This window comes from Alternaria postmessia (genome assembly GCF_024291825.1).
Source record: "Alternaria postmessia strain BMP 2775 chromosome Unknown scaffold_25, whole genome shotgun sequence".
Taxonomy (NCBI): Eukaryota; Fungi; Ascomycota; class Dothideomycetes; order Pleosporales; family Pleosporaceae; genus Alternaria; species Alternaria postmessia.
The window spans coordinates 114,965-140,917 of record NW_026260098.1 but is presented as its reverse complement, the minus strand read 5'-3'; the positions used below and the strand labels follow the sequence as shown (position 1 = coordinate 140,917).

The following is a 25,953-nucleotide window of genomic DNA, read 5'->3' as shown; positions in this document are numbered from 1 at the left end:
TGCGTGCCGGTCTAAGAAAGGAAGGAGAGAGCCTGGCTCGCAGCGGCAGAAAGAGCGTACTGGGTAGGGAAGCTGCGATGGGTTTCTACAGTGGAGAGAGGAAGGCACACGCTTGAGCCTTGGGGGATGGTCAACACGCACGAACAGCGAAGCTACCGTGTCGGCTAGCTCCTTCCTTGGGCGCCAGGGTCAGCTCTGCCTAGGCGTTGATTGGCCCGACCCTGCCGGCGGGAAATGAGCGCGAAGTCTGTACCTGGCCTAAAATTATCTCTCCGATGCTTTTCGTCTCAGGTTCCTGGCTGCGGATTACGACTCCAGCTGGTCGAGGGATGAGGGTTAACACTGTCATGCTATACACCATCCTCATCACCGACCCACTGCATATCCACTGCATACCCACTGTGTGCAACGTGTCGACGGGAGCTCGCAGCTCTCCACCTGGGCCTTTTGCTGGCTTGCAGCACTGCGTATGCGGTATAGCGTCTGACTGCATGCGCTAGCCCTCCTCATGTACTAGTCCGCTGTTTCAATATACAACTACTGCCTTCACCGTGCAACCGGTCCGCTTCGGCTGGCCTTGCTATGTTGCAGCGCATAACGTCGAGCTTGTGCCTGAGATTGTCCCACCTCAGTACTACCATCGCTTCGTCCATGCGACGTGGTTATGCGCGTTTCGAACCGCGCATGGAGCTTGCAGATCCTCCAGCCTCGTCCTTAGCGTCTTCCGTGCTTCTGTTTACTGCACTTCTTCTGCGCAACGCCCGTTGACCCTCGGCCCTTTCCCTCTCCAGACTAGCTAGCGGCCCGCTCCCCTCCCTGAACCATTGTTTGTGAGCAACGAGCCTGCGACGATCTCTGCCCCGATCTGCATCCACATCCTGTTCAATCCTTAGTACCCAGCCCACCATGTGGAGATGCACGTTGCATCTCGTGGATTTCATCGGCACCAACATTGAGGGCTGACTTTTACTCTGAACATGCCATTCCTGGGGTCGTACAACAGGCCGTAAGCATCTCCAAACTACATCCGTTCGTCTCCCTTGGCCTTCGACTGAGACTCTGTCTTCGTTATTTACTACATTTCATTCCTCAAAGACCTATGTGGGTATACACTTCTAGAGTCCAGGCCTTCAATCATCTCTCCATCATCACCCAATCCGTCATCATGTCATTCTACATGGTTTCCTTGTTCCCAATCGCGATTTGTAATACTCTGCGGCGTCATGGTATCCAGAACTCTCAGGCTCGGGGCATCTGACGTTGCCTGTTTGAACTACAGGCCTTGCTGGGATGTGGTCAATGCGATCCAGGCAAACTCAACTGCCGGAGCTCAGTCTATACAAAACCGTTCTACTCGATCACCTACGCGTCGCCAACCCTACGTAGTCAGGTACTACATCAACGTCTACCTGGGCACGACCTACCCATACTGTAAGAGTGAAACGCCATGAACTTCTATCGTGATACGCCAAAGCATGCGAGCTACTACGTCACCTAGAAATAACCTTGGCATCGTGGAAATCTTTGCAGAGGGCGCCTCTAGCAAGCTTTTCGCTATTGAATGCACCAAGTGCCTCGTTATCTTCCGCGTTAGCCTGCCGGTCGCACCAGCCGTTAGGATCAACAGTGAAGTCGCCACTTAGGCATTCGTTCGGGACAAAACTGAAGTCCTAGTACCGCGAATCGTTGCACACGATGCAGATCCCTCAAATGAGCTGGGTTTTGAGTGGACTCTGATAGAATGGGCGGATGCACACCATTACACGGAACCTGGCATGTATTGTCATGATGGAGGAGGGCTTACTAATTCAGGAAGATGTAGGATACATGTTACAATCCTTCAATATCGAGCTTTCAGACATTGCAGTCTGACGCTCGTCAACAAGTCTCATCCCTATGCTGATTCATACTCCATATATACTGTGGGCGAGATCGTTCAACCTGCATTCTTCAAAAACGACGACATTTTCTTAGTCACGAGTACTTCTCCGCTCGTCACCAAAACCTCAAGCACTTCGTACACCATTTCGATCAAGAGGATGATGACGACACAGAGCATCACTGCAATATTCAAGCCGTATGCTCCAGCCTAGAAACTGTAATTCCGTGGCTCTTTCCAGACGACAGCACTTTAGCAGAACACACGACCCTTTGTAACTGCGACATAAGCATCTCAAACATACTAGTCGTTGCTGGAGGTGGTCTAGTCTCAATAGCAGACTGGAAACGCGTAACCATGCTTGCTGCCTACGCCGCTGTCAAGCTACCCCAGTTTCTCGGAGAATTTGTCCGCGCCGCTCCTCCTAGAAATACCACGAACACCACCTCGGAAGTATACAAAACAGAACTGAAATACTACTACGCGACGTGCCTAAGGAAATACCTCTTAGATGAGATAACTCGGGTTTGTTCTACTTAATCTAGCGTCTTTGAGACAGAAAGCATTAGGCCCGACGTACTAATCTAGCTGGATAAATGTGAGAATGATATGACAGCCAAGTGGGTGAGGGTGTGGCTAGATGCCGCTGATGGGGGAGAGAGCCGACGTTTGCTTTGACAGATGCGTGTCGGAAACCGCTGGTGTTACATAGGTGGTTGTATAAGGACACTGTAAGCCTAAATTGGGAATGGATGAGTATAGTAGCTGAGATTTTCCGGTTTCTCGGATATCTCAGAGTGTTTTTTTGAAATCTATTGCAGTGTAAGCTCTAGCCTATGCCTTATAGTACCATGTCCAAAACACGATTGGGTATCATTCAACGCCATGTCCTCATCTCCACACCCCTCATTCTTTGCCGCGTCTTCCTTGCTGACATATGACACGCCTCGTCAATCCAGCAGCCACGCAAAGACATGTCCTAGAAGAATTTGACACCCTCTCCCTCACCTCCAGACCCAAAAACCTGCGCCTTCCCCCTCTTCACGCAAACCCCCAAACTCTTTTGCAACAGGTCCATATCCATTCCATAAAACTCTTCCCTACGGCTCACGTCCCCTTCGACAATCTCGTACAACGTGAGTACCGTGCCCTTTTGTCCCGCCCTCTCCACCCATTCCTCCAACGCCGCAGCCCACTCCTCAGGTCTCCGCCAATATATCCACGCCTTGCCTCCTTCACCCTCTTCTCCCGGCTTTATTCCCTTCTTAGACGAGCTTGTACTTATGAATTCAGCGCGGTTTCCGCCTTCGGGTGAGGCCATGTATGTGAGGATGGCTTTTGCATCGCGGAGGGAGAGGCTCCTGCGAAGGGTCGCGTTTGTGAAGAGAGGGGTTGGGAGCGCATCGATGAGGGAGATGGTAAAGATGCGGTTGTGGCGGCAGTAGGACTGGATGAGGATGGACCAGGAAGCCAGTTGTGAGGAGCGTGTGCTGGCAACGGGCTGGAGGGTGAAGAAGGGTGGGAAGGAGTATTGAGGTGGGAACACAAAGCTCGGGTTCGTGAGGGTGGTCGCTGTGGAGGGTGTTGGTGTGGGCGTTGAGGCAGGATAGGTGGATGTTGCAGCCATGTTTAAATATGGTGGTAATGTTAAATTTGCATAGGATGCGAGAATGTAGGCTTGTGTTGCGTTGCGCGTGTGGAACATTGATAGTTGGGAACGCGTTGATGGAGGTCTGCGGGGACTTTGCGACGTCATTGGTTGCTTGGCTTGGGCACCAAGGCCTTGTGTCTTCAACTCACTACGACAAGTCTTAATGCACTGCTACATAGGATATGCCCTTCCAAACACCTCGTCTTGGACAAGTCATCTAGGAAAATCATGTGGAACTTTGTGCCCTTGCACAATTTGATCGTAGGTCAAGAATGGTGATATCTCCATCGAAGTCGAGCAATGATTTGATCACACTTTATGGAAAGGAACCAGTGTAGCGGAGTGTGGTGACAGCGGAGTGCATGTTGACGACGATGGTGGGGATGCCGTTCTTCTTGAGTTTCAATGGACAGAGTTGACGGGGTATGCTTACGATTAGACAAATACAAAGTCAAAGATCATTCGTAATATCTCGCGTGGGAGATGTGAGACGTAGCCATCGGTCGATAGACCGCGACTGTCCTTGTCCGTGTGATTCCGCGTGTTTTTATGCGTACTAAATAGTACCATTGGTAGCGCAGTATGGCACAGTTTTGGGATCAAGTAAGGAATACTATCATGGATACCATTATTCGTGAAGCTCAAACATATACAACTTGTTGTCCCAAACAGTCCAACGGTGAGTGCGAGGCCAACAGATGCCAGAGCCAGTCCTATACTTTTCAACATACCCATGCGCCATAACCATATATGTAGAAAGGAGTCGAAATATTGACCAATATCCGAATCCAGTCTCTTTGTAGATACATGCTCTGCAGTCCATTCTACACCATCTTTACCGCCACCCCCTTCTCTTCTGCTGCTGTTGCGCACTCGCTTTCATCCTGATTTGATCCTCCTTCTGCTGTTGGAATCCCTTGACCTCTTGACTGTACATCTCATACTGTCCCAGCCAGTACTCGACCAAGCCTTGCACATCTTCCACAAAGCCCTCAGGCCCCCTGTTGTATACCCAGAAGCCCACAACGAGAATCCCGCCCCAGAAAACCAGACGCAAAGCCAGGTTTACCCAGAAGATGACGGCTCGGTACATCATGTCCAGGATCTTGAGCGAGATGAAGAATATGGCGAGCAGGGCGAGGATGGAGGCGACATCGGGCTGTGTGATGAGTTTGTTGAGGAGAGGCGAGAGGTGCGTGGTCAGGGTGCGCGAGATGCCGAAGAAGGTTGTGAGGAGTTGGAGGAGGGGGCTTGCAAAGGAGGGTGGGAGGAAGCGCGGGATAAGCGCTGCGTAATCTGGCAGTACATGTTAGCATAGTGCATTGCGACGCAAGAAGATGACAATAAGCATATCGTCGAGGCTTACCCTGTATAAAGTCCATTCTGGGCAGTTTGCGATTGGACGTGCAGGTGTCGTGTGCAAGACGCGATGGACGCGTTGTGGGGTGCAAAAGGCGAGTTCGCGCTTGCGACGGATCTGCGCGCGGGTAGCGGATGACTGGAGCGACGCGTGGTAGATGGGAAAGACGAGCACGCGATGGGCTTGTTGTCGTGTGGCTAATATTTTGCCTGTTTGCACACGGTTGCGGTGACAGCTGTCCACGTTGACCCACTAAAACGCTTTCACACAAGCCATGCAGCTCAACACACCTAATCCTGGCTGCACGTCATCCGCTCGGCTCGCTAGCTTAGTCACCCATCTCCTCCCACCAGAATCCACTCATGATGCGCAAAAGTAACATACACCGACGATCATACTCCACCACCCTGCGTCTTGCATTTCAGCCCCATCTGCACCACCACTGCGCGACATGTCGCGGGGTACACCCGGTCTGATGATGCGGTGAACTTCTTGTGCGCGGGAAGCGCGATCGTGTATGAATCGCGTCCCGTCGCTTTTCGATAGCTTATGTGGAGTCGAGTGGAGATCGCGGCAGAGCAGAGTTTCAGATCTAAGTATTGCAAATTCTGGGGTCTTGGAACTGGCGGTGTAGACCACGTTTTTTCGTCTTCCATGCACCACTCGTGCCGTCGGGGGAAACGGTCGTTGCCGAGATGCCGCTTGGACTGATGTCGTGATCCGTGGTGCCTTGCAGGGCGGATTGCGCAATGAAGGAACATCACTGCAGTACTGGTAAAATGTCAGGTGGTAATGTGTTCATTCTTTCTTCTGGACAGAAAGGACTAGCCTCTCGCAGTGCTACAACTGCATACCCAGGTACATGTTTGGCTATCTACTAGATCCCTTCCTGTGCCATCTTCGGCATCGACTTGCTGCATTCTCCAACAGAAAGAAACAAAGAGGCTCAAGGCCTGTGTAGTGACACAAAGGTCTGGTATCATATATGCAATGCGCCGCCAAACGCCAAAACCCAAAAGACAGAATCATGTCCAATCGTAAAGTATGTATGCGAAGCGAAGGTCGTAAAAGCGAAGTGTTGACTGGTACCGCAACAGTCTCGATGGGTGTACAACAGAAAGCGGTGCGTTGTGACACAGACAGATGTCAGCCATGTATCACTCACTTTGAGTGCATTAGGCAGGCTGCCGGCGGTATATATGACCACTTCGAGTGGACATGTTTGGAGGTTGAATATGACTTGATGAGTTGAGTGATATCGAGTGACACTGGCATTCAAATCCAGCGTCCATCACCTTTCTGTTGAGTGCCGTACTCTGATTCGAAGTTGAATCGGAAAGCAGATGTTTCATCCACGGATGGATAATGTATTAAAGGTTGAGACCGATGTGAAGATGTGGAGCCCCGGTTGAACTCGCCGCTTGGTGAACATGGTGAGTAAGGCGTTGGAGGTCGGTCTGCGATAGAAGAAGCTACACTAGACTTCCTTCGTGCACGCTCAGGCTTTCGTATTGAACTGGTGGGTGACTTTAGTGAAGCCATGTCGGTTAATGACGGGGTTCGTGGAGGGAACTCGTATGTGCTGAGCTCCTTCTCGAACATGGTAGTGACTCTGGGAGATACATGTTCCCGTAAGACAGCTGGTCTCATGCCATACTTCTCCGGTCGTTGGGTATATTGGCTGGGTCGTCTCCAGGATTCAAACTCGGCATCGTCCAGTGGTGTGACTGCTCGCAGGGAGAAGCCTCGCATCCTTCTTTGAGATCTCTTCCAACAGAAGAGAACGGCAACGGCAACGGCCGTCAGAACGAGAGTGCCTGCCACGGCCCCGAGAATGATCCAGACTTTTGTTTCTTGCTCCATGATTGCGATGGTGGTGTGTATGTCAAGTGTAAATTCTGAACGGGAGTGTTGGTGATAAGTGCTCAAAGACTGCTGCGATCGTCGTTGTCGCTATTTTGAGCAGACCCTGAGGGTGTATTGGAAGGAAGATCCAAAAGGAATATACGAGAGAGTGACGTTAATCAGATAACAACCATGCTGGCTGTGGCTGCGGTTGATGCGGCTACTCCAGAAAGGTGGCGGTCGACGAAACGATGGTAGTAATCTTGAGCCCACTCCTGTCTGATATGAACCTTGGAGGGTGATGCGGATAAAGTAGTGCGGGAAGCAAAGAGCGGAGACCTGGGTCATGCGTCTACCCTCGCTCCACAGCACCGTAGTAGGGAATGATGGTATGCACCTAGCGCCACAAAACGAGGCAGCACAAAGAACGGTCCTTCGGTAGAGAGCAACGATGGCGCACCGAGTGAGAGGAGTGTTGCGGGTTATAGAGACCGGACAAGCTTGGCTTTAGGCGACATGCAGGTACAATAGCGTACCTGATGGTGGGTTGCGAAGTTTGTTAGTACGGCAGACTCATGGAAATATCGGTGAGCAGTGCACTAAGAGTAATCCATGATGGGCTAATTTCGACGACCTTGGAACGACACCCCGCCGTTGGCGATGGCGCAAGTACCGGGATAGGCAATTCCACCGTGCCTGCAGCAGGGGCCTGACACTCCCGTCCAGTATATGCCATTCCAGAGCCGTGAAGCGGGCAGCGTGGCGTCGTTAAGGTCAGCACGATGTTGGTGTTTGACAGCACACCATGATCTCACAACGAATCCAGGGGCAGAAGTCACTTCAGCCTCAGCAACTTGACACCGAGGGCTTGATAGCGAATGCAACAGCGCACCCGTTCGTGCGTGCCCCTCAGCTCTACCCCGGAAGGGAGTCTTTTCTTTTTCGAAATTCTCCTTGCATCGCTAGAGGGCGGAGTACGAGTGAGACAAGCAAACGCTCAGTTTGCCTGAAGGGGCGTGTGTCGGTCGGAAACTTCGCTTGGAGCAAGCAGGGGCACTGACACGACGTCGATCTATCAAACCCCACCAACTGCAATTAGCATCGCTCCCTTCCAGGCACTGGCCAATCCCGTGTCGGGCTTTAGGTGCGTCCCGCGATAGCTTCCTTTCAAGGTTCTTTATCTTAGCCCTCGACGGAGAGCATCCAGATTCTGATGGTGTGCGTTCCCAAGCCCATAGCAGCTGTAGCTCGTCACCACCTCGACTCGCTCCTGCACGAAACAAGTTTCGATGCCGACATCTGGAGCGTTCGCGATACTGAAGACTACTGGTCGACACAACCAACTGGGTTATAGGCTAGAAGCCGAGCGTTCCTGACTATCGCACAACCCTGGCACCGACGGCCTTTGTGCAGCAAAACCGGGCATTATAGCGCAAACGCACCGACATGTTCCTTGGCAAGAACAGTTGCTTGGTCGCCAGCGTGCCAGGTCATTCACTATTAATCATCTCCGATGCTTCATCGCGGGGCCATTTCGATGACCGCCAATAGCGCTTGAGGGCCTTCACCGGACCTTCTTGAAACACATCAAATCTGGTTGAATCTGGTCGAACAACGAGTTCAACGCCCCCATGCACATTCGTTACAATGACATGAGAGCCGTCGACTGAGGCTTGCAGTTTGCTCCGCTATTATAATGTGACTAGTCGTAGTGGACTGGTAGTGCCATGATGGTGCATCATCTGGACTCATCAGAGCGATCAAAGCCTATACAACTAGCGGCATACGTCGAAAACTCTCCGAATCATATTTTGCGTTTGAGGGTCGTCACTGTAGCCGTCCCCGATGCTCGCAGAACCATTCCAAGTGCGACAGCTAGAAGGATCGTACCGTCAAGGGACCTGTCTGACGACAACATTTCGAATTCTGCAGAATCCAAGTACTGTGTCTCAATTTTCTTATGCTAGACTTCTTACAAAGACTTCCCACGCCGAAGAAAGGCTCGGCTCCTGAACCCGTGGTCGTCATGATCTTCGCGCCCATCCTGCAACCGAAATGAGACTTTCATTACAAGCCACGACCAAAGAGGCATCATCCGCAACCCATATGTATCTCGTCGCTTAACCCGCTACCTATCTTTATAGCAAACTCAAGGGTCATCCTTCTTTGTTGAAGCCTGCGGCAAGATCACACGCAAGGTTGTATGCCCAGAACTCTTCAATGTCACTTGGGCCAAGGGTACCCAGGGCCCGAGTTTGTGAGCGCGCGGCTTTGCCGCCATGCCGTGCAAGACGGTAGGTACCTGCAGCTGGAACATAGCGCCTGGCGCTGTCGTTCTGCCGGCTAAACTGCGCAACTTGCACGTGGGCTATCACTATCAGTCAAGCGTGCGACGCCAGGGCCACGAACCGACGGTGGTGTAGTGGCCCAGAGGAAGCACACATAGCGGCGGACACTTTGTTCGGCTGCCTGTGCGAGGAATTGGACCATATCTTTGGAACTACTTGTGATGGCTGCGTAAGATGCGCGATGTGTCGCAGATGTCGTATTGCTTTTTCGATATCTCCTGATCTACAGCGGGGAGAGAATGCTTGTGTCTGTCTTGCTGTCATTGGTGCGACCAAAGCAGAAGGTGTTAAGACTGCAGCTTGCATCTAACATTTCCTGCTGCCACCAATGAGGGTTTAGATATGGCATATCCACAGCAAAGCTCAGCCGCAACCTCAACACCACCATCGTGAACTCCTGAATATGGTAAGAAAGCGACGGCGCATTCCCTACGCTGTCCTTGATTTTGGCACCGAAGTGCACCCGTCATGACCTGGAAGAAGCGAGTCATTGAGATGAAGATGCACGCAAAACCTCTCGAACGAGAAGAACGCCCGACACCACATCAGCCTCATCACACACCGCACAGCCTCTCCACCCAAGCAAGATGATCAGAATAAAATCTCTCCTTGAAGGTGCCTCGGAACCGGTGGCATCCGAATGATTATGTCGCCTCAGCAAGGTCTTCGCAGGCTACGTGGGCTCATACCTGTCTTCCAATGATCATATAGGGTTGCGTGGGGCATCGGGTGGGTATTGATCCCGACACTCTATAACAGACACACTATTGCTCATGGTATTTCACGGCGAATGTGCTTAACGACGAAAAATTTCCTATGCCCATGCAACAAAAGTCATGGACCGGAGTTTCGGCAATAAAGGACTTAGCAACGGATGATGTCGGAAGCTACATTTGCGCATCATGGTCAGCTGGACTGACCATGTGTCGTTCGCATGTCATGAACGGTGACGCTTGCGCAGGTATTCCTTCAATCGGCTTGACGCTACCGTTCACTGCAAGCCGACATCCGAAATCAAACATGAGTCGCTGTAATGCTTGTCAGAGCGATAGGCGTCTTGGGGTCAGGTAACGGCCATGCATCTGTCCACATTGCGCCCTTCTCACCCGACATCTACGACTCATACCTAGGTACATGCGGTTTATGTGTGACTGGTAGATATTAGATGACCCTGTCAAAAATCCCACGTCGCTTGTGCAACAGACGTTCGTGGGGGCGGCTGTGCATGTATCTGTATATTGGATCTACTATATGAAGCGCTTCATGATGCTTATGATAATCAGAGATATATTGATGCTCACTTCGCTTGCTACGAGAAGGATGTGACATCGTTCAGTGAGAAGTGGAGCGTTGAGGATCTGCAGGAAAGTTCTCCTCGCTGTTCGTGTTGTTTGTTACACCGAGATCTGAGCGAGATCGCAATCAATAAGTGCAGGTGCTATATGCACGTTGGAGCATACAAGCGCCGCTATCTGAGCGACCAAGCCTGGCGACCAGGTCATCTAGAGAACCAGCGATCAAGCTGTAGGGCTTTGCAAAACTTTGTTATCATGATCAACAGATTTGCTTTTGCTGCTGTAATCCGACCAAGAGCACCTGCGCTTTCAGAGAGTCGCACGATGTGGCGTTAGTCCAAGGGGTTCAACCGACCCGGGAATTACTGCCGCCAATAAACTTTCACTTCTCCCTCCATGGCCTTCACACATAGAATCATCTCGTCACTAATTCGCCCAACTTGTACACACTCTTATGAGGAACAAAGTCAATGATCACCACCCACAATACCACTTGAACATCAAGACGATTTGTCAGAGAAAAAGGTACGGAACGCTATCCTGTAAAGTACACACTACGACATCGGGGCCGATATCGTACCAAACACTCCACGAACGCCCCTTATCTCGATCGCCGAGATAGAACCAAGCTTCACTCCAACCCCAGCGACACGGCTGTGTGTCCACTCCACTTTACATATGCATGTCTTCGTGGCTTCTGAGACGGTCAACTATCCACTGCAGAACTAAGCTCGTATGTGCATGACCACCATCTCTCACGTTCTCCTAGCAGCATCGGTTCCCCGGGGTCGTCTCCGCACGTCTCAGATACGGCAAACCTTATAAGCGACCTCGCTCACTACTTCAACTTCCACCAGCCTTACGGCCTTTCCCGAGTGACAGGAACGTTTTTAAGCGCCATCCCCTCTTCTGTCATGTTTGAAGACGCTCATTGCAAGCCAGACGGTAGAGTTTACGGCTTTTGTAAAGAGTTTTGAGTGCAGGTTTGCCGAACCTTTGAATCTCAAAGGGCGATTTCGGCCATCATCCTCCGCTGCGGATCGTTAAGATGCAGGACGGGCTCGGTCCGTTACCGGGCTAATCATGCGCCACGGTCTGCACCTTGGCCCAGTAAAGGAAGGAGATGACTACCCCTTCTCCCCAGTTGTGGCTTGCTTCAAACATGCCTTACAACTTTTCACGCCGGCTATACAGATGATCGGCATTGTTGTTTCCGGGTAACGAAAGCTCTACAAATGATCAGTACGATTCGAAGCGCAATGACGTGTGAATAGGATGATCGAGATTAGAAGCTGGAAAAGTACGATTGTAAGGTAGGTAAGCGATCATTCAGGAGCCGTCGTAAACCTTGTCGGCATGGCCGAGCGTCGAAAAGCGGCATGTCGCGAGTGAGCTTGTTGGCGCGTCGCTTGCGCAATAACGGGGCAGGTGGAGGTTACGAATAGGATGGGCATGGATCGACAGATGTCTTGAGTCGTGCCTGGATGTGTTTACGTATGAGTGCAGTTGTGCTAACCTAGATGCTGATACAAAGCGGGAGGCTGCTGTCGCCTGTCGCCACGCCGTAAGTGTGGTTGAGAGCGAGAGAAAGCGTCGGAGGAGTACCGAGTGTGGGTATATTGGCTGGCCTTGAACCGTAATTTGTCACCAAATTGAAGATCTAGACGTTGAGGTGGCATCCATACTAAGGGCTCGGGTACTGGAGTGAAAGTCGTTTACTCCATTGTCAGTATTAGTCTTATGCAGGTGTGTAAATACTTGATCAGGACGTACGATGACAAACGAAGATCTCATCTCTGGGCCTAAAGAGACAAGATGCCACCAGCAGAGACAATTGGATGTGATGAAACGTGAATATACTAGTAGAAAGGACGTGATCATGAACCCGAAGACAACTAGCTCTACAGTCCAAGGGAAACCGCTTTCCCGTTTTCGTGCCCTGAACGCCTAGTGACCCAACCCAGGGGATGGCTTCTCTAAGCCTCATACCAGACTCAATCGCACCTTTCTCTTTCCGGTGCTTTCTTCAAGCTCGTCCGTGATCCTGACAGTTACCTTCTCGAACAGCTCGATAGTCCTCTTAACATCGCCCTTGATACTCAACACATAGTTCTCGGCGTCAAAGTCAGCCTCCGGCTCCGGTGTAGCAAGATCCCTCAATCGAATGAGACTCTCGATACCAAATCTCGGTACAAAAACAACGAAGCCGTTGGAGAAGATCTTCATAATGAAACCTTCCTCGTTGATATCCTTGCCCTTGAGCGCCTGGCCGACGTAATACTCAATGGAAGCGCGACCGGCCATCTGTGCATTGCGATGGCGCACGTTGATGTTCTTGCATACAGCTTCCAGCTTGGCCTTTGACTGTAGGCTAGGGTCCAATTGCTCGTACTCGATAGCAGCAGCAAGCTGGCGATGTGCTTCGAGATCAGCATAGCGACGGATGGGGGATGTGAAGTGAGTGTAGATTTCGCTAGCAAGACCATAATGCCTGAATTCGGGATACGCTTGAGTTCCGGCGCAGAAATACTCAGCAGACATCATGCAACGTGTTGCCATAATCCTGACGAGAGTGTTGAAGAATGGGTCATTGGGATCAACACACTTGTCAAGTGAATCAGCCAAAGCTTTCGAGCTATCAGTCTTGAGCTCCATTCCCTTCTTGACCTTGAGCTGGTTATCCAGCTCTTCGAAATTCGTCTTAGGAGGGGCAGCGTGGCGACGGAGCAAAGCTGTTTGTGGAAAGGCCTCGTAGTTTTTTGCGGCAACACTAATGTTGGCGAGCAACATAAACTCCTCCACGAGCGAGTTGGTGTCAAGATGCTTCTTTGTCTGGACATCTGCCGGGTCTGAAGTTTCGGATTCAGTTCGGACCTTTACTTCTGGTGAAGATAGGTTCAATGCTCCGGCGTCCATTCGCTTTTGCTTCAGCTTCTTGGAGAGCATGAGCAGCGTCCGCATGCCGTTCGTGAGATCATCCTGCTGTGATTTATCGTCTATCCGGATTTGGGCTTGTTCGTAGCTGAATGCCTCTCTTGAACGAATAACAGACTTGGTGAAATACGAAGAAACGATGTCGGCGTCCTCAGTGACCTCCCAAATTACAGAGAAAGCGTAGCGCTCGACATATGGCTTCAGGGAACATAGATCTGTTCCAAGAAGCATAGGCAACATGTCAATGCGCTTGTCAACCAGGTAAACGGTCGTTCCACGTTGGCTGGCTTCCTTGTCCATCGCATTGTTCGGTTTGACGAAATGAGATACGTCTGCAATATGAACACCGACCTGGTAGTTACCGTTCGGTAACTTGTGGGCATGGAGAGCATCATCGATGTCAACACAACCAACAGGATCGATAGAGCATACCAAGAGGTCGCGAAGATCTTTACGCCCCTTCCAGCCTGGATCCTCCAAGCTAGCTGGTACCTTCCAATCATGGCCTTCAGCGGGTAAGCAGTCCAGAACCGTTTTGGGGAAAGGCTTGTATTGAACGTCCCACTCCAGTAGTAAAGCTTCGGTCTCTGCGCCCTTAGATTCAAGCTCGCCAAGCGATCGTACAAAATGGCCAACCGGATATCGGGAATCTTTATCCCAAGAATCGATCGTTGCCAGAACACGTTGACCAAGAAGTTCTCCAGCTTGTCGTGTTCGTATCCGAATTTTAGGTATGCGCTTGTCCATCGGAACGAGGAATACGGTCTGTTGCTGTCGACTCGATTTTGAAGAAGAGCGAACAGAGTCGCGATCGATGTGGCCGACGTATTGTCTCCAGTTTCGCTTGATGACACCTACTACACGCGCAGTCGGCTGTGGCCTGCCTTCCGTGCTTTGTCCATGGACACGCTTAACTTCCTCTTGTAACGCTCGTCGTTCTCGCTCTGGGATGACGTTCTCGCCTTCTTCAGCCTCTGCGTTGTCGTTCTTGTTCACTGTCTCCTCTTCAATGATCTTGGTTGAAGGCGCCTTCCACTGATCCTGAGGCAGTACCTCAACAACTACTACGTCGCCAGAGACAGCGCGATTGCTGTTCTCACGTCCTAGAATAAGGAGAGATTTATCGAAAGCAGGTACGTGGACTGAGCCTTCGAGGTAATTGTACGGGGAGACGTTGAAGATGCCTTGGTGTAAAGTGCCAGCTTTTACACCAGTCATCATCTTAGAGACTGTATAATGTTCCGAATAGAAGATCTCTGGCTTTTTCGACCTGACTTCCCGTTGCTCTTGCGCTGCGCTGATCATGTCTAGGAGCTCGTCCGAATTTTCCAAACCCGATACAAAGTCTGACAAAGTCTTGCCAGGAACCTTCTCGGCTTTAGCTTTGCGCAAGTTGTCCCTGTCATCGGTGATCATGACAACCGTAGGTATCCGCGTCTGCGTTTTGCTCCGCGCTTTAACAGCCTGTGTGATATGGTCATTGTACCATTGTACGGCTTTGCGAACAGCCCGGTCGTTTCGGTCATTGATGGTCTCTCCAGCTTCCCGCGCCACATACGTCTCTTGCCTGAATTCGTTGAAGAACACGTAGAAGCGCTTTCCTTCGTTCTTAGTCAGGGATATCAGACGATGATATAGAGGAAGTGAACGGTTCTTGACTTCCTCTAGTACAGTTTGGAGGACAATAACATCATGGAATGCGGTCTCAACTTCGAATAAGTCCATGCCAGTAAGAAAAGCATTTGTGTCCGGAATAAGATATTGGCCACTTGGGAAGTCCTTGGATCCTGCTGGCGTGTCTGAAAGGACAAATGGGGCGACTGACAAAGGTTAGTCTAACTCTGCACGTGAGGTTTTGCGACCGAACCTTTCTTGGAATAGTCCGTCGGCGCAATCTCTAGACATGCTCTGCAAAGATTGGACGAGCATGGAATGTCCTGTCGTAAATACAACTCTCTGACAATTTTCTGGACCTTGCCACTTTTGGTAGACCGCACGTAGACCTTGCTGGACAGGTTGGTTTCACCACGATCGGCAGCTGTCGACCGCTTCAGACTGAAGTACTCCATCTTTGGGGCAAGGTGTGTTGGTTGATGAGCGACGAAGGCGCGTGGTGTTGGTGTCTGGGAAAGATTGGTCGATGCCAAGATATCAAAAGATCCTAGCTCCACTACCTAGCTCCGCACCATGACGGAGCTCCCAGGTGGGCCCTCACAGCGACCAACATCACCTGGGCAGAGCTCCAATACCACGACTCCAGGCACCGAAGCCGCTCTATCGCTCACATCCTGCCCCCCTGCCACGGCCATCGCAATGTCTTCGCTAGATCCGCCGACGTACCTCACCTCGATCCAGAACAACATCCGCGCGCGGCCCATATCATGGGAAGGAGCTGTGCGAGCTAAGACCATCACCGACGAAGACCTCAAGAAGATTAAATCAATCGATAAAGTGCGCAAGGAACAGAGGAAACAGACCATCGAGTCTGATGTGGATAGCTTCGTGACGCTGTTAGTGGGCGGAAATGGATCGCAGAGCATCTTTGAGGCAGCTGCAAAGCGCCAAGACATCATTCACTACATGCTGGTCTTGTTGGGAGACATGATTGATGGTAGCAACGCGAACCTCTCTAGATCCAAGGCGAAGCTTACACAGTTCCAGACATACCTGCACTCACATCGGCTCTCGTCCAACACCCAGCGCCCTACAAGCCTTTCCTGCCGCTCTTGAAGGCTTCATCTAACAACGAAGACCCCGTACCGCTTCTGACGTCTTCCGTTCTGTCCGGCCTTCTATCGCAGGCTGTCAAGACGTCTTCCAAGAACACACCCCAGCTTGATGAGGCCTTAGCACAGCTCTTCACCTACCTCTCGACACTCGCAAAGGCATCCGACGCCGGTCTGCAGGATATCGCTGTACGGGAATATTCTGCCGTACTTCGCAGCACCAAATCAAGGTGCATATTCTGGAAGCAGAGGAAGGAGACACTTAGCCCTCTGTTTGATATTCTGCGGGCTGCAGCTGGGTCTGCCAAGGATACAGACTCAACCCTGTATAGTGGCGGTGCTAGTATCCGTACAACAGATGGTGGCATCTCTGGTGGTGTCGGTCTCCAGCTTCTGTACCACGTCTTGCTCGTCATCTGGCAGCTTAGCTTTGAGGGCGAGCTCGTAGGCGAAGGACTTCAGGAGTATGTTTACTCTTCTAAATCGCATTTCGCATTTACTAACAGCTTACAGGGAGCACGATATCGTCATTCTCTACACGCAACTCCTCAAGGTCTCGCCTAAGGAGAAGACCACTCGTCTTCTTCTTTCCACTCTCCTCAACCTTTTGACTACCAACCGCCAGACTCTTCTTCCAACAGCCGTGCTTGCTCGCCTACCCTCTCTTCTCTCAAGCCTAAAGTCACGACATCTAACCGACGAAGATGCGCTCGAAGATCTACAGGCCTTGAACGAGCTCCTTGAGGAGTACACCAAGACACAGACTACCTTTGATGAGTACGCTGCCGAGCTACAGTCGGGTCACCTTCGTTGGTCGCCACCGCATCGCAACCCTACCTTCTGGCGAGACAATGCGCGTCGCATCTTAGAAGAGGACAAGGGCGCACTACCCCGAAAACTTGCGGAGATTCTATCTAAGAGCTGGGAAAACGATAAGCAGGTATTGGCTATTGGGTGCAACGATGTCGCGTGCTTGGTCAAGGAGGTGCCAGAGAAGCGACAACAACTTGAAAAGCTGGGTCTGAAGGGCAGGGTTATGGAGCTGATGCAGGAGGCAGATGAGAGCGTACGGTGGGAGAGCTTGAGGGCAGTTGGCGAGTGGCTGCGGTACAGCTTCGAATCGAAGACCGAGCTTCCAGTCAGGTAATTAGTGTTGACTATGGGGACGATTGTGAGCACTGTCAAGCGTGTGAGTGTTTTTCTATATGTTTTCTCGTCTATACAGGGCCTCTCATAGAATGTCGGGCCCATACAGTACATGCTCGATCATCTCAAAGCCGTTTACATGCTCTCCCCTTCTTCGTATTTGAGATACAGATTGTCTGGCACCATGATATGCATGAACCTTTTGTGTACCGAAATGCCTTTCATTGAGATTTCCACCAGTTTTACGGAACCCAGACTATTGCGCCACTTACCTGTGTAAGCCATACAACTTCATGTGGCGATGTCCTAGGTAATGATATGCAGTATGATGGGTTACATTACGATCAAGAGTAAACAGAATTCGTGGGCTACATGAGCTAGTGACATGATGAGTGGCATTCAACTGAACCACTCTAATACTCTATTGACTCTCCATCCCCACTCTCTAGAATCAGTCGACTTGCTGACATGTGGGTCGTCGTTTCTGTTTAGATATCCCAGACCAGGTTTTAACTCCGTCAGAGAGATTTGAGTGTGAGTGAAGCGACATGAGGTGTAGGAAGGCAGGATCAACGACATGTTTGACAAAGTATGAAAACTGTTTATTTTGAAGTAACAAGATAGTTGATGAGTGATTTAAGCCGACCATGTGCCGACAACGGTTGTCAAACACACACTGCCTTGGAATAACTCTTGCTCTCCTCCAGGAGGTTAATGCGGTGAAAAGAGTTCACGGATTGCAAGAAGCCATAGAAAATGATATATTTTGTGAGAGTGTTGGGAACCTCAACCTTCTACTTTTCAATATCTATGGCCTTGTGTATAGGCCCAAACATATTACCACTATAGAAACCTCAGGTTGAAAAGCACGTCCAACCGATATGATATATTGAAGCTTTTTGTCATTAAAGAAAGTACGAATCGTTATCATCCATAGAAGAATCTGGTTGTTTGCATTCGGTGTCTCTCAACAATATTCTTGCATACTGCCATCCACGCTTTTCTCCGGGACACTGCCTTGATATTTACATCCTTCATGTAGAACCAGTTACCTATGCGGTTGAACTGAGGATATCGAGCAAACTGGTGATGTAACGGACAAGGCCTTCTGCTTGCTCAGTCCAACGTTCGTGCTCACCATGAAGAACCTCGTGTTATTCTTGACTTATTCCCCACCAATATCGCGCCCCGAAGGTATACATAGCATTCCCCTTCATCAACTTATCGATCATGTAACACTATATCTCTTGAAGATAAGTTTTATGACCTAGAGTACGACACAATGAAAACGAGCATCTTCGTGAATTGATTACATGCTCCGCATCACAATGTACATATGGTCTTGCTCGCTATCACTTTCCAATTCCGGCTAAACCAGCAGCCTTCGAAACCACACGATCTCGGCTCCCCTGCTGAGTTCCGTCAACTCTTCCCTCGTCCCCAATCTTATCGCGACTCCACCATCTCAACTTCGTGAATATTTGAGATCCGGATGCAGTACCCGCTCCAATAGCAAGCCCGAGCCCATCTAAACCTTCTCCAAGCCAGTCATCTCGGCACCTACCATGTCTCTCTTCTTTCTGATACCATCACACGTATCCTAGCGTGCTATCCCGTCTCCCCTGACGGTATCCTGCGTGAACGACTGATTAGCAGGACAAAAAGAGTTTAGGGATCGAAAATTTGCTTCTTTCCCGTATTTAGAGTCTTCGGATTTATATGTGCATAGACGCCAATGCGCACAGGACAAACGCTATTTACTTCCTCGTCCGTGACATACTCGGCATTCTCCTAGCCTGAGATATGTTTCCCTTGCGGATCATGCGGAATCTACCGTCCCCTAGTTTGTGGAATCGAAACATGCTAGTATGTTGGTTTTTCTACCAAACTTGGTCATAGGGGTTGGGTTTGTCTACTCAGAAGTGGTCATGACGGCAGTCGAAACGTCCTTTTGTGCTTTTAAGATGATCTTCGTGTGGCTTTCATAGTCTCCAGGTAGCGAGTTCGATCTCTGTATGGCCAGGAGATGTCTTCCGCCTCTTCACAAAGCTTCTATGAAAAGATACTGTATCGCGTTGATTGTCAGAAAGAGGAAATCCACGAAGTTTGGTCGTCAGACGCTGGTTCCGAGTTCTCAATGAAACTACAGTGATCCGCGCACATGCAGGTACAGAGTTTGATTCACGGTCGCGGGTATTCCGTGAACCACTTGAGGGTTATGCTGTATCCTTGGTACCGTCAACTCTGGTTTGCGGGACCGATGTGAAACTACCGCAAAATCTGGTAGAATGCAGGTACAGGTCCCAAGTACCAGATTGTAGTATCGATAGAAGCGACCGAGTTTCCGTCACGGCGTCACCCGTGTCGTCCGTGGATTGTATTGTGGAATGCTGTGATGCCTGTTGGGTCTGCTTTCAGCTTTGATCACATCAACCTTTGGTTCTTCAAATCGATAGGAAACTAAGTATCACCGCTTCTTGCTCGTGTCAAGTACTAGATGGGTGCGCAAGCCTTGAGGCATTGATCTGTCACTTTTCGGGTTGGGGGCTGGGAACCATTGGCTTGGCAGACACCATTTCTTTTCTGACAGATCTCTCCGAGGAGGATAAAGTCCGGTTATAGCGAGTCACTATAGATGCCGAGTCAAGCGAGCGAGCAAAAAAAGCGACACTACGTCGAATAATCTCGGATGGGTCGCCGACTATCACAGTGATTGCTTTTTGCGCCCTTGGTAGCTGCTTTGAAGCCGAAGGGAGATCCGACACTGGCCCAAGAGTTTGTATTGCGGATAAAATTTCCATGAGCCAGGTCGATGCGAAAAGAAGAACAATGATCGTCACGCATCCAAGCCACATTGGCGTTGATGGCGGTTGTCTCGGTTGCCGCGATGCTTTAGTCATGCTGGTGTAGGTGTTCAAACCCTTTAGAGCCAAGTAGGTGATTTCGCTGCCTACCAGTAGCGTGCGAACAAGAGAGAAGTTAGAGGAAGAAAGAACCAACAATAAGATTTGCATGCGTCCAATTGCAGTGGCAGCAGGAATCGCCTGGACGTAGGGTCAGCCGCCATATTTCCTAGTGACGCAGGCTGAATTTTCGCAACTTCACCGTGAGAACTACCTACCTAGGCAAGTAAGTAGATCCTTAAGATCCAGGATCCGATTGTTCGTACCGATCGTAGGATCGCGGATCTACCCTGCGATTAGTTACTCAGCTAGAGATTCAGAGTCCGTGGCCGCTATATGGAGACGGCGTTGAATGCCGTTGGCTTGGTCATCTCAAATTCCTTTTCAATCTTTCGGATGCCTGAGTTTAAAGGTGTCGGTCCGAATGCAGTAGCCGCCCATGCGACGCAATGAGGACTGATCCCAGACCACGGGATATGGCCCTAATACCAGACTAGCAGCATGCAATTGTAACGGCGCTGTGATTCACCTGCATGCATCGTAGGTATCCACTTTGATCTGTGTCTACAACAAACATTCGCATGACAGAAACCCATGCCGACCTATTGAGGAGTGCCAGCGACGGGTGATGCGCGATCCATGTGTGAAAAAGTAACAGAAGCGCATGGCAGCCACACACGTCTCTCGGTTTAGTGCGCAGCGAGCGTGTATGGATGGACCACTTGAAACTGACACGACGACGATAATTGCATTTTCCGATGGAATCGAAAGAGATTGGCTGGATAGGTGAAAAGGGTCCAGACATATTGCACGTCAATACCAGACCTTCAGACTTGGGACCGACTATAACCAAGCTAAGAAGACCAAAGGGCTAAATTACCCAAATAGCGGGGTCCGTCTTCCTTTACGAGGTACGGTGAACCTTCTTACCGTTTCTGCAGGGGGTCCTGTAAGCCAGCTTACTAAACGCTCATTGTTCTGTGGTCGTTGTATGGACGGCAACAATTGCCGCCTATATGAGAATCCATGTGGCAATCTGTTGAGATTTACGTATGCAGGTCATAGTACAGTACATACGCCGAGGGACCCCAGGGTAACACGCTGATATCCCGTGCCCATAGGAAATCCAGTTCATCATGGCAAAAGTGGATATAGATCGAAAGAGGCATCCGTGCTCCGACGCCGTTTGATGCATACGTACATACAGGACGTGACTCCGAAAAACTTTCCACGCGTATGTATGCAACGTAGGCTCTAAGCGAGATGCATTGCCATGTAACCTTTGCTCTCCGCTTCGCAAAAGCAAATGTTGCAGGCAGCGGGAAGGAACGAATCCGCGCCCATCACGTGGCCGCAGCGTGAGATTCGTAGTGGGAAAAGCAATCACACGTACAAGCGGTGGTCGTTGGACCGTTGAGACGACCGCGGAGGGCAGACGTAACCGTGCATACTGACCGATGATATGGGCTTGTCAGCGCAGAAGAAAGCATGATAATCATCTTACCCGATATACGTTGAGCCGCAACCTTAGGCCACTTGCACTGCAGCCAGCTTGAAAGCCGCCGGAGTAGATCCGACAGGTGGAAGAAACCCTGCCTGCCTCGAATCTGCCTATTCCCGTCACGGAGTCAAAGCCAAACGACATGAATGAACCGCAACAGCAATAACGTCAACCACGTATATGTCTGGGCAATGGGACTGTGCGTCTATAGACTTTTGGTAGCATGGTAGGCTACGCAAGATAACCGAGCCATCGAGTCCCTTTCGCGCGAATCGATGATGCATCGTGGTCTGAGCTCGGTCCAGTGCAGCCGTCCGCTCCCGCACCCGGTCTCTGTTCGACCATGTGTCGCAAAACCCATGAACCATGTCTTTCCTCATGCTTAGACTGTAGGTTAGACGCACGTCGTCATTCACGCAGGTGGTGAATCGACCCCTGGCGGTTGATGGCGCCGATCAGATGCATGCGCAGGAAGCAATTGGGGTACATGGAGCGACATGACACATTCTCACGTTCTGGGGTGCAGATTCCGACACAAAGCCATCTGCTGTTCGACATGTCCATGTCGCTGGCTGCAGACCCTGCCTGATACCAATGTCATCTCTGCATAGCCAAGTGTTTTACAGTCACAAGCCTTTACCGAGTGCGATAGATTCATTCCGTATTTGCGCAATGGGTAATATTATTAATAATGAAAGGATACGTGAAGAAGATCCTTCCTGTCATGCGTCCCGAAGCGTAATGGTAGCGCATTTCTACCTGTTCCTCCAATATCCCAGAGCACCAGCTTGCGGGAGCATAACTTGCGTCCCTTCCAATGATGCAAATGACTGCAAATCAGTAACCAAAACACGAAACAAGGTGTTGGGGAATCTGGGGGAATCTTGTGCAAAAAGCTATAACTAAAACCACCACGAATAAGACGACTGGGACGGGGATCTGCTAATACTGACAAAGAATGCGAAAAAAGACGATGTGACAATCTGATCCGGAAACGTCGTTTTCCAGCAATGCAAGAAATGAATCTCCTTCAAATATTCCATGCACTCTTGCCCGCAAATCCATGCAAATACTGCCAAGCCGCAAAGTACTGTGGGGTATCCATGCGATGCGAAGATATAGCAGGTGAACGGACGTCCAGGTTTCATCAACGAAGTCAACGTGCGTTCCAAAGTCGCCACGAGGAAATAACAGCCGAGCTCGTAGTAAGGGAATAAAGGAATGGCACTGTGTACCGCATCCATCGTGCTTTCGTATTGTCGTATTTGTTGCTTAGCGTGTTCGTCACCGTCTCGTATGTCGTGATTTCATTGTTGCTGGTGGAGCGAGGAGCGGAGTGAAAAGCAAGATAGGATGAGCCTAGTGTACAGAGTGCAACGAAGAATGAATTGCGGCAGGTAGCCCCTGGTGTCGATCGGAGCATGGACAATTGAATTCCAATAATGATGCCAAATCAGACCATCGTTCGTGGACTCAAGAATGAATTCGGCTCATGATGCGGTAGTGCCGCTTTTGACAACACATCATAGGGTTGTGGCCATTCCTAGTATGTCGACCACCCTCCCTGTTGTGGAGCCTGTGGAGGTGCCCAGCCAGGCATGCCAGGCTGTTGACTGGCAGCACTTTGGTGTTGCATAAACTGGTGAGGGCTCGGGCTGGGTTGGTAAGGGTTTTGTCCCATAGCCTGGTACCCGGGATCCCCGCCAGGCATAGAGCCTCCCATAGCACCCATAGTCTGGTACTGTTGCACAGGTGTGCCATGCATGGAGGCACTGCTTTGGGCATGGTGGAGTTGTGGTGAGGCATGCATGGGAGACTGCTGCGGAAGTGGCGACTGCTGTGGTCGTTGCGCATATTGCTGCATGTTGTGCTGTTGGGAGAGCGGAGAGGGCTGTGGTGGTCCTCCTTGCCACATGTGTGATGGAGGGTACCCATGGCCTGGGTTTTGTTGGACACCTGGAAGCATGCCTCCAGGACCCATGTTAGAGGCGTTCATGCCCTGGGGCATTCCAATGCTTGGTGGACGGCGGTGCATCTGGTCCGCACGGAGAGGTGTGTGTTGCTGAGCCATGGGTGAAGGTACCATGTTGTTTTGGGGCATAGGCTGCGGGCGGTACGCTTGAGGACCCATGGGCTGTCCAGGCCTCTGTGGCGTCTGTGCTGGCATTCCGTACTGATTTCCTGGCATGCTGACAGCTGTCGAGGGCATGCGTGGAGACTGCACGGCTTGAGTAACCTGCGGGGCGTGCTCTCCTTCGGCGGTTCCTGGACGGTTCGGCTGGACGGGCGGCTCGTGGGGACGTTGCCAGACATCGTTGAGATAGTCCTTGCGGTGCTTGCGTTGCTGCTCTAGCTGCTTGTTGACCTCGGCTGTTTGCGCGGCTGCATTGAGAATTTCGCCAGACGGAGTTGGCCTTGTCATGTCCTGATACGGGGCGCCCTGCATCTCATGTCGTGGACGTTGTACGCCACTGTAGTCTCGAGGCTGCAGGTCAGCCGTTGTGCGCTGGTTGTATGCGTCTGCGTTTGTGGAGGGCATGCTTCCTGGTGCGGGGTTGAGACCGCCAAATGGCTGCAGAGGGTTGATCGCAGCGCCCAGGTAGTCTTGATTGTTGCCTGTGTATGCTCCTGGGTGGGCAAAAGCCATGGCACTGGCGTGGTTCGCTTCGGCTGCGGCTGCCTCTCTTGCTTTTGCTGCACCTGGCCTCTTCTCACCCGCCGCGTCTTCCTCGGTAAAACCCTGCTTCCGTGCCTTGCTCTCCCAGTAGTCGTCGCGCACACGTCGGCCGTTGACGATCAATCTGCTTCCGAACTGTCTGAACATGGATCGGGCAGTGACAATGGCAATCTGTCTGGACCGATACGAGTATGGCAGAATCTCCTGGTGGATGAGGTCGTCCTTCTCGGCCTGCGTGGCGATGATCTTGTACAGAGAGCGGTTTTTGTTGAAAAGTAGATACGAGTCACGGTAACCTAGAACACGCGCGCATTCGGTTGCGAGCATGAAGAGCTTCTCGCCTCTGTTGGGGACGAAGAAAGTGCGACAGCGGTATTCGCGGCCGTCAAGTGGGTGACCTTGTTGCGTAACCTTCCTTTCTCCAGCCTCGTCAATTTCGCGCGGTATGTATTCGTCGCCTTCGGCATTGAGCTGGTCGGTAGTGTGGTCGCGCACAGTGGGTAGCGCCTTGATGACGGCGGGCTTGGTGGGTGTTCCCTTGGCGGATGGCGAGGTCTGGGGAGGCGATGCTTGGGGCAGGGCTGTTGTCTGTGATTGCGGTGTTTGCACGGGCGGCGCGATGCCGGTCTGTTGCGGCGATCCGGCATAGGGCGGCCTGGTGGCCTTGGGAGGGCGACCGCGACTGCGTTTGTTGTTGGGCGTGTCATCGCCCTGGATGTCGTAGTTGCTCTCTGGCGAGCGACTGCGCTTCAGGCTGCCTCGCGATGCTTGCTGTTGCTGTGCGACGGGCTGCGTCGGGCCTCCGAAGACGTCTGGCTTTGGTCAACAATTGCTCGCGGGAGGCTGCGTCGGATGTAACAGACGCGCAAGCCAGTGCCTGCGACGGACGAGGGGGACGCGACTACTTACGCGACGGGTCAATGGTGCCAGGCGGATCCATGATGCCGTTGGCAAAACCACCATTCGACATGATTTGTATAGGGTGTTGCACATGCACTGAGTACATTCAGGCGGCACAAGAGCAACCGAGCTCGAAGGAAGCTTCCGTCGAGCGTCGCGAAGCTCAAAGGGTGGCCAATGGGCGCGGCGCAGGTAGTAGGGCTAGACGCACGGGAATCCGCAGCGGTCGCTGGGGATCATGTGTTGGTGAGTGATGGGAGACGGGCAGTGTGTCGGCGCGGCGAACCAAGGTTCAAGTTCGGCAGGTGCGGGTGGGGCCAAGACTCGCCGGGAAGGCGCGTTCGGTGGCTACGGACGGGGATGGCGACACCACTCAGGCAGACGAGCTCAATAACTACGGAAGATTCTGAACGTCGCGGAAAATGCCAGAACAGGTGGTACAAGCACGGGCAAATATTGGTAGAGCTGCGCGCAATGTTCCGACGGCGCTGGCTGATCGATATACTGCTCGTGGACTAGGACGCGGTTAGGTTTGAGCTTCAGGTGACGGCGCGAAAACAGGCCATGTGAGGGCTGCACTGCGAACAGCCGCTGTAAGGGTGACTCGCAGCAGGCAGGGCCGAGCAGGGCAAGACAGGGCAGGGCAGGGCAGGACAGATGGAGCGAGCGAACGGTTGGGGGAACGAACCTTGGGCGGTGCAGGCTGTCTAACCAGCGACGGGAGCAGGAGCCCTTGGTGCAAGATATGTATGGGCGGCTGTACGGGCTGTATGGGCGTATGTGTGGGC

General features: G+C 51.5%; 5 protein-coding genes across 5 annotated transcripts; 1 reads left to right on the top strand and 4 right to left on the bottom strand.

Annotated features, from left to right (window-relative positions):
* Positions 1-2,858: 2,858 nt before the first annotated feature.
* Positions 2,859-3,506, bottom strand: J4E82_004997 (uncharacterized protein; the record flags this gene model as incomplete). Its single annotated transcript, XM_051731268.1, has 1 exon — positions 2,859-3,506. One exon carries the CDS (start codon positions 3,504-3,506, stop codon positions 2,859-2,861), a length of 648 nt encoding a protein of 215 aa, XP_051588949.1.
* Positions 3,507-4,365: 859 nt separating this feature from the next.
* Positions 4,366-4,912, bottom strand: J4E82_004996 (uncharacterized protein; the record flags this gene model as incomplete). Its single annotated transcript, XM_051731267.1, has 2 exons — positions 4,366-4,826; positions 4,897-4,912. 2 exons carry the CDS (start codon positions 4,910-4,912, stop codon positions 4,366-4,368), a joined length of 477 nt encoding a protein of 158 aa, XP_051588948.1.
* A 7,449-nt stretch (positions 4,913-12,361) lies between these two features.
* On the bottom strand, positions 12,362-15,381 carry J4E82_004995 (uncharacterized protein; the record flags this gene model as incomplete). The annotated part of the gene is made up of 2 exons (XM_051731266.1): positions 12,362-15,132; positions 15,180-15,381. The coding sequence occupies 2 exons, from the start codon at positions 15,379-15,381 to the stop codon at positions 12,362-12,364; spliced, it is 2,973 nt and encodes a 990-aa protein (XP_051588947.1).
* A 118-nt stretch (positions 15,382-15,499) lies between these two features.
* J4E82_004994 (uncharacterized protein) lies at positions 15,500-17,185 on the top strand (the record flags this gene model as incomplete). Its single annotated transcript, XM_051731265.1, has 3 exons — positions 15,500-15,923; positions 15,968-16,502; positions 16,552-17,185. 3 exons carry the CDS (start codon positions 15,500-15,502, stop codon positions 17,183-17,185), a joined length of 1,593 nt encoding a protein of 530 aa, XP_051588946.1.
* Positions 17,186-23,131: 5,946 nt separating this feature from the next.
* J4E82_004993 (uncharacterized protein) lies at positions 23,132-25,235 on the bottom strand (the record flags this gene model as incomplete). Its single annotated transcript, XM_051731264.1, has 2 exons — positions 23,132-25,077; positions 25,175-25,235. The coding sequence occupies 2 exons, from the start codon at positions 25,233-25,235 to the stop codon at positions 23,132-23,134; spliced, it is 2,007 nt and encodes a 668-aa protein (XP_051588945.1).
* Between the last annotated feature and the right edge of the window lie 718 nt (positions 25,236-25,953).